General features: G+C 62.3%; 1 protein-coding gene across 1 annotated transcript in view; it reads left to right on the forward strand.

Moving 5' to 3' along the window:
* The first annotated feature begins 3,077 nt into the window (after positions 1-3,077).
* The window catches only part of SHH (sonic hedgehog signaling molecule), a 9,138-nt gene continuing 4,145 nt past the window's right edge, over positions 3,078-8,070 (forward strand). The window contains exon 1 of the mRNA XM_008688638.2: positions 3,078-3,377. Coding sequence (XP_008686860.2) covers positions 3,078-3,377 — 300 coding nt within the window. The remainder of the gene's footprint in view (positions 3,378-8,070) is intronic.

Consider the following 8,070-nt stretch of genomic DNA (forward strand, 5'->3'; position numbering starts at 1 on the left):
CTCAGCAGGGATGCTGGTGAGGGATAGAGGGCTGGGCAGAGGGAGGGGGGAGGGGAGAGGAGGGAGGGGTGCAAAGGTGGGCAGAGGGGTGCAGGGATGGTTGCAGATGACCACCAGAAAGAAGGGCCGAGCCCAGAAAAACGAGAAACGGATCCTGAGTATCTGGGATATCTGGCCAGGTCAGGCAGAGCCTGGGGTTTGGAACCTCTGACCTGCTTGGGGAGGGGCCCGAATCGTCTGGAGGGGGAAAGGCAACGAGAGGGAGCCATCTGGCGTCTGGAGGTGGAAGACAGCAGTGTCTGGTGTCTGGGAAGTGGGGAGGGGGCGGGATGAACGGAAGGGGAAGTGGGGGGCTCAGCAGCGCCCTTGCTTCTAAGGCAATAAAGGCCAACTGCAGCCGAGTTTTGTCCAGATGTCCCCCCAACCAGCAACAGGGAGCAGTTGCTGGGAAATAAGGCATCAGTGGTGGTACCATGGTGCACTGTTACTTCATTCTTGGGGACGGCCTGTCTTTAGGGCAGGCGGCCCCTGGCGGGCTCTGGGGTGTCCTGGACTTGCGGCGAGATGGAGGGGCATGCTGGGATGAGGAGGCCAGCAGGCCTGAGGAACCTCTGCTCGCCCCAGGAGCGGGAGCGCAGGGCCGAGGTGTGAGCCCTTTCTGCTCCCGCCCCGGAGGCAGCCCTCAGCGCCTGGCCCCCTAGGCACCGGCTCTCTGCTGCTTCCCTGCCAAGCAAGCTTTGGCCTCCAGCCTCCAAGGCGCAAGCAGCAGTGAGTGGCAGGGCCACGATCCCTGCACCTTCAGGAATCACGTGTCCTGGGCGCGCTCTATCAAGCTGGCCCAGTGCTCACGCAGCGTCCTGGGCCTTGGGCACGGGGTCATGACCCAGTGCTGGGCCCCCTTTCTCCTGTGCCTGGTTTGCAAGGAAGAGGCTGGAAGGAAATGGACGGGGGAGGGAGTGAAGAAGGCTGGAGTGTGCCCAGGGCCAGGGGGCTTCTCAAGGCCCGCACCAGCCAGCACTGGCGTAGGATGGGTATCCTCTCCGTGTCTGTCTTCACTGGGAGCACAGACGCACAGACACAGCTTGGGCAAGGAGTCTGGCCCTTCATCAGCCCAACGGAGACTCTATTTCACCCGCAGGCCCTCACAGAACTGGGTGCTGTTTTCCCACCTTGCCCAGGGTGGGCATTCTCTCCTGAGAACGCTGATCTTCACAAACCACTGGATGGGGGACGGGGCAGGACGGGTCAACCTCTGGGGGCCTGACTGGCTGAGCCCCAATATCGCTCAGCCTCTCCAAGGCCCAGCTAGATGGCTCTCAAGGCGCTCCCCTCCCTCAGTGCCCCCCAAAGTCATCTGCACAGAGCCTTGTCTGGACTGCAGGGGACATCCCATTGTTTTGAGGGCCCAGCCTTCGCCCTGGCCTCTCCCACCTCCCGGCTGGGCTGGGGTCCAGGGAGACCTTCAACTTCACAGAGGACACTCCAGGACCAGCACTTCCATCCTCCAGCAAGAGCCCTCCCTCCCTTGCTTTTTTCTAGAGCAATTCCTATGTAGGAGTGAGATGGGGGTGGGGGGTGAGAGGGGAGGGTGTGTTCTGCAAAATGGGGGATTTCAGGTTTTATTTTTCTGGCTTAAATAGGACTTTTGGGTTTGTTTGTATTTTCCTGAGCGAAGCGAAGGGACTGGGGACTCCAGTACTGCCGGCTCTGAGCACTGTGCCCTCCGTGACCAAAACAATGCTCCCCCAGGACCCTGCCCCACCCTGGGCTGCGGCCCCCGGAATCTGAAGGCTGGCTTGCAGAGCCCCATGGAAAGGCAGCTCAGCCCGATGTGGAAGGAGCCTGAATTCCACATTCAGCTCATCCCTGGCCTGCACTTTGCTCTGATCGATTGATCAGTGGGGGTGGTGTGCGCACAGCCTTGCCCCCTCGCCGCTGCCCTCAGGCACAATGGGCCTCCGCCCACCCCTCAGGCCCCAGCACCGGCTCCCTTCTCGGAGCTGGGCTGCAGCACCCAGACACACTTGGTCCAGCCAGCCGGACAGTGCCTCAGGCCGCTCTGCACCAGCTCCCGAGCAAGCCTGCATCCCGTTTCCAGAGGGTTAAAAATAATGCGTTCGCTGAGACACAATAAAGGAGCAGCATTTTCATATTTTTCTAAGCTCTTAAAGCACTTCAAATAGCATTGCTTTAAGTTGTGGTCAGTGAGAATTACCAGCATCCAAGGGTGCTGGACATTCAGGAGGAGGCACAGACCCTCTGTCTTTAAAATGCAAGGAGACCTGGCCTGCATGATAAAGTCTCTAGAAAGCAACAAACAACAACAACAACATTTAAATAGGACCTGGGCAGCTTTGCCCCTCAAACATTTGAGAGAATATTTGTTTGATGACCAAAGCTTGGGTGGGGGGGGGTCTAGACTGTCCTTTAAAACTTAAGTTGGTTTTAACTGAAGCACCTACCATTCTGGAGAAAGGGAAGGGGGAACAGCGCGCCCTGCACAAGGCAGGGGGTAACTGGTGTTATCCTAAGGAGCGTGCCTCCTCCCTCCCGCCCACCTTTGTCTCAGGAAAGATTTTTTTTTTTTTAAACTCAAAGGCTTCAGGTGAAAATAAGGCAACTGCAGCAACAGAAAAAAAAATTTAGTCTTTTTTAGGGTTAAACATCAGAAGACAAGCTTGCGCTGCTTTGGCCAATCAGATACGCCCCTGCCAGCTATAATATAGCACCGAGGGCAGCCTGTCTCGCAAGCTCTCCAGGCTTGCTACCATTTAAAATCAGACTCTTTTTGTCTTTTGATTGCTGTCTCCAGCCCCAACTCCGATGTGTTCCGTTATCGGCGACCAGCAGCCTGCCGTTCCAGCCCCCGTCTGGGTGGGGACCGGCGGCCAGTCTCCCGCAGCACCGGCCGGCGAGGTAATATAGAAAGAGAAAGAGCCAGGCAGAGAGCGAGGGAGCCAGCAGCAAGCCGAGAGAGGAAGGGAGAGCGCAAGCCCGAGCGCACAGGCAGACACTCGCACTCGCGCGCACGGACCCGCACGGGGACAGCGTGGAAGGCACTGGGCTCCGCGGCCGAGATGCTGCTGCTGGCGAGATGTCTGGTGGTGCTTCTCGTCTCCGCACTGCTGATGTGCCCGGGGCTGGCGTGCGGACCCGGCAGGGGATTTGGGAAGAGGCGGCACCCCAAAAAGCTGACCCCTTTAGCCTACAAGCAGTTTATCCCCAACGTGGCTGAGAAGACCCTAGGGGCCAGTGGAAGATACGAAGGGAAGATCTCGAGAAACTCCGAGCGTTTTAAGGAACTCACCCCCAATTACAACCCCGACATCATATTTAAGGATGAAGAAAACACGGGAGCAGACCGGCTGATGACTCAGGTAGAAACCCAGCGCCGCGGCGTGGAATGTGCTGCTTTCCCGGGGGGCTGTGTGTAACCAGCCACTCCACCACTGAGTCTGTTTGCTCTTCAGGCAGATAGCAAGGCGACTTCACCCTCTCCCTCCCCACCCACCTGCCTACCTACCATCCCTTCCTCTTCTTGGAGGGGAAGGGAGGTGAGGGGTCCAGCCGGAGAAGTTTAGGGTGGGGGTGGGGGTCAGGATGGCAGGTGTGGTCCACCCATGGCCCTGATTTGCTCTGTCCTGCTGGGATGGCCTTCCCATCCTGCCCCAGCTCTGGCTTGTAACTTGGGGAGACCTTCACAATGGGGGCATCTGCCCCTCCAGAGGTGGGAATGGAAATGGTGGGAGGGGGGCAGAAATCCCCCCATAAACATCAAGTGGCTTCCAGGTCACTGTACCAATGCAGCCTTGGGCATGAGACAGGGGCGCTGACACGTTCCCCTTCTCCACCCCCACCCCGCTGCCCCCCACCCAAGACGCTCAGTGGGAAAAGCCAGGAGGCAGTGCTGACAAAAGGCAGGGGCTCCCAAGGCGCCGCCTGGTCCCTGAGAGTCTCACGCAGCTCCGCTGCCATTGCGCCCGGGGCAGTGGTGCCCATCAGAGTGTGAATGTATTGATATTTCTTTAAGGATGCGCTTCCATTCTCCCAAGCCCGCGGTCCTTGAGGGGAGGGACTTAGAACTTGCTGGCATTGCATCACTCCGGTCAACCTGCAGGCACTGGAGTGAGGAGCGACTAGATATTAGCGGGAGGGGGCTAGAATGGAAAACCAAAGCCAAGCACGCACCCCCCTCCCTCCCCACCGCTGCTTGAGACTTCTGGCTGCCAGTCTCCCCGCCAACGGTAGACTTTCTGAAACTCCAGGCACGTATAACTGAGCTAGAAATGGACTTCCTGGCAAATATAGGTCAACATCCTTTTTATTGCCCTATTAAAATATCCAAGTCCTACCTTTCGGGCTAGGAGCGCACCACAGCTGACGGAGCAGCGGCGGTGGGGCGCAAGTACAGGGGAGGGTGGGCGGGGATGGCATGGCGGGGAGGGGAGCCCCCTCCGGGCCGCTCGCTTCCCAGCCCCATTCGGGCGGCGAGGCCGGAGGGAGGAAGGAGAGGGGCAGCCGGCCGGAGCTGACGGAAGGGGCCGGAGGGAGCCAAGGAGAGGGTCCTCACCCCCCGCCCCGCGCTCGCATCTGCTCGCGACCACCTTAAATCTGGTCCGCGAGTGTGGACGCGCGCGCCGGTGCCCGAGAGCGGCGCGAGCCACAATGAACTCCGCGCAGGCCGCGGGGCGCCGGGGGCGCGGCCGGCGGCGGGGAGTTCTCCGACCTGGGTCACCTCGCTCCCCGCGGGAGGGAGGCGGCCTTCCCGGGGTCCCCTGGAACAGGGGAAGAGGGAGGCGAGGCCGGGGAAGGCGGCGGGGCGGGGGGCGGCGGAGGTCCCAGAGCCGCGGGGTCGGCGTGCGCGCGGGGCTGCGGCGCGGGGCCGACGCCCGAGAAGGGCCCCCGGGCCCAGGCACAGGTTGCAGAGCGGCGAGCGCGCGCGCGCACCCGGGCGGCCGCACCTCGGCGCCCCTTGCTCCGGGGTTAGCGGTCCCCGCGGCCGGGGCTCCGACGGCTCCGGGACGCTTGGGCTCGGCGGGGGCGCCGCGCGGGCTCCGCCGCGTTCCCGGGCCCTCGCGCCTGGCGCCCCCGCCGAGCCCCCGGCCCCGGTGCCCCTTCGGGCGGCCCGCGGGGACCCACGGCCCAGCGGCCCCGCGCCGGCCACTGTCGCCGCCGCGCGCGTTGGCAGCATTTGAACTTCTGACCTTCTGTCAACTTCCCTCCGACTAACGAAACGAAAACAAATACTTTTTTTTCCTTGGGCAGTGGCCATTCCCGTTCCCAGCACAAAAGGACGGGGGAGGGGCAGCCACCGTGGGGGTGGGGTGGGGAGAGCCAGGCCAGGATTGTATCACGCACCCCACAGATGTCCCCTGAAAACGCGGGTGGCTGGCGGGGCGTGCTGGCAGGCGCCCTTCGGGGTCTCCTCTCCCGCCCTTGCTTCTCCCCGGATCTAAGGGTTGGGGCGGAGGCGGGCGACGGGCGGTGAGGGGCAGGGCCAGGGGTGGACGGGTGAAGCCGGGCCGCCTCCCCGGCCCCAGGAGCTTAGCGCTGCTCCGGGACTGTTCTCCCGCTGGCCCCGCATTTAGGACGGCCAGCTAGATTCTGGTCTCAGGTGCGTGTGTCCCCGCTCCCCGGGCTGGCCGGCCCTCCGCGTCTCTGTATGTCTCCGTGTCTCTAACGTGACTGCCGCCCAAGTCCCTCAACCATGGCGAGACCGTCCCCGGTGGAACTTTCAGAGCAGTTCTGGAACGCATGAGCTCCTGGTTAATATTAACTCGGAGAGGGGGAAGCGCAGACAGACACGCTCGCCCCGCAGGCGCGGGTGCCAGGCGCGGGTGCGGCGGCCGGGGGGCTCCGGGGGCAGGAGGCCGCCGCTGGGGCAGGGCCTGAGGGCCGCAGGAGGGACAGCCCGGGACGCCACGCCGAGCAGATTTCTGTGTGCGTGGCGGCCCGGCCCTGGCGCTCAGGTGTGGTTCGAGGAGGGTGTTCCTGGTTGGATAGGAGGGGTCTGTTTTCCCGGAGTGGGGGGAGGGGGATGGAGACAGGTGTGTGGGGAATGGGGGGGGGTCTCTTTTGAAGTTGGGACACCCCTCCCCCCGCACTGGGAAAGCCAGGCGGCCGTTGGCGGTGACAGTCCCTGCTCGGGCTTCTGGGCACGGGGCGGCCGCGAAGACTGGGGAGGTGGCGGGGGCTCAGGTGGTGGGGACCACCTTGGCCTCCGCCGACACAAAGCCCGGCCCCGCGGCCCCGCTAGGCTTTACGGTGGCTGCACAGAGCCGGGCTTGATTCGCGGCACACGACCCAGGGAATTGCTAACCGGCCTGGACTTCCCGGCTTTGCTTGCGCCTCTCCGGCCGGCGGGTGCACAGCGTCCTGCAGGTGCGGGCCGAGGCCGTGCCACGCCTTGGGGAGCCGGCGGAGGGCGCGTGGGCAACGGGGCACCGCTCGGGCCTGGCTCGGCCTGCGGCTCCTAGCCCGGGGCCCTCCACCTCGTGCCCAAGTGGCGCAGCTCCGGGCACCGGGGGCTGGAACGTGGCCTCCTGGCCCTGCCCTCCCCTCACCAGCTGCCCCGTGGGAAGCCACGGAAGCTTCACCTGACCCCCAAAACAAGGGGGCCGAGGTGGCGTGGGGCTCGGGATGCGGGCTGTGTGCGTGTGCGCGTTGGTGGTGTGCGCGTGCGCAGCCGGCCTCCAGCCCGGCTCTACGCTGACCCTGGTTTACTGATTGATTTTCATGTAAAACGCGTTCAATCCTCAAGATGACCTCACTCAAACTCTGCCCTTCCGACTTTTTTTTTTTTTTTTAATTTAAAGAAAACTGCTGGCAGGCAGGCCCAGGAACCATGCCAGCGCTGACCTGTTAGCAGGGCCGCCCCGTAGCCCCCTGCCCCCCCCCCCATTTGTTGTATGTTTAACTCTACAACCCTATTACTGGTTTTTACTGCTGTCCAACACGCAGGACTTTTCCTGTTGCGCAATCTTCACATCCCCGCAAAGCGCGGACAGCCTACTTGCGAGAGCTCCCCGCCGGCTCGGTAGGAAAACAGTCCCCTCTTCCTCCCACCCCGCTTGCCAGGTTCCAAAGCCGAGCATGCGCTGCCTGACGGAGATCGGCCCTCCCCTCTGCGGGAGGTCAACTTGAAATTGCCCCTCGTGCCCTGGGTCGGCCTCCCCTGGGGATGCCCCTTCGTGATTCTGCCACCATTTCCCCTTGTTTGAATCCCACACCTCACCGTCAGAGTAAACGCCCGGGTAGTGAGTTAGTACACACACGCACGCACACACACACTTGCCATGGCTCTGTTTTCTTGCATCCTTCTCTGAATGTGACCCGAGAATCAGGCGGGGGCTCCCCAACCCCAAGTTCCACTTCGCCCTGGTGTGTGTCCTGCCCATTCAGTGTTCCTTCACTCCCACGGCACAGGCAGCTTCCTTGTGGGTGCGTGGGGCGGGGGGACTCTCCAGGGGCTCTGAGGCCTTGGGCCTCTCTGCCTCCCCATCCCCCACTCTTCACGCCCCGCCCCCTCCCTCCACCTCTTAAGTTTGCTCTTCAAACTTGCAGGACGCCATTCTGCTCTGGGGCCAAGAAAACAAGAGGGGGGAAGGGAACAGGTTAAGGAAAACAAGAGACACAATCAGACCACAGAAAAGCCAGAGAAAAGAGGTCTATGGAGAAGAGGAATGTGGCTGTCCAGATAAAGAATGTTTGTCCTCAGGCCTGGCCCGCATTGAAAATTATAACTCACCTGCTTGCCTTTCACTTCGGGCCCCTCCCGCCCCTTCCGTGTGGCTGTCAGCTTCCCACCTCCCTCTCACCCTGTGGCTGGATCTAGGACTCAGAGAGGCACAGGGTAAGAGGGAGGGTCCAGAGATAACCCAAGGCTTTTCACTCTTTACGAAGCCTACCGCCTGTGTTCTGCAAAGTCGCACCCTGGGCCTCTCTCCGGCCTCCTGGTGAGGGAGTTAGGCCAGGCACAGGGCGGAGCCTTGCACAGGTGTGGAGAGATGGGGCCACGGAAAAGGATGGGGGGAGTAGAGGGCATGGTGGTGGAGGAGTGAGCCATTCCTG

The sequence above is a fragment of the Ursus maritimus genome, unplaced genomic scaffold (genome assembly GCF_017311325.1).
Source record: "Ursus maritimus isolate PB19 unplaced genomic scaffold, ASM1731132v1 scaffold_3, whole genome shotgun sequence".
NCBI classification, from domain to species: domain Eukaryota; kingdom Metazoa; phylum Chordata; class Mammalia; order Carnivora; family Ursidae; genus Ursus; species Ursus maritimus.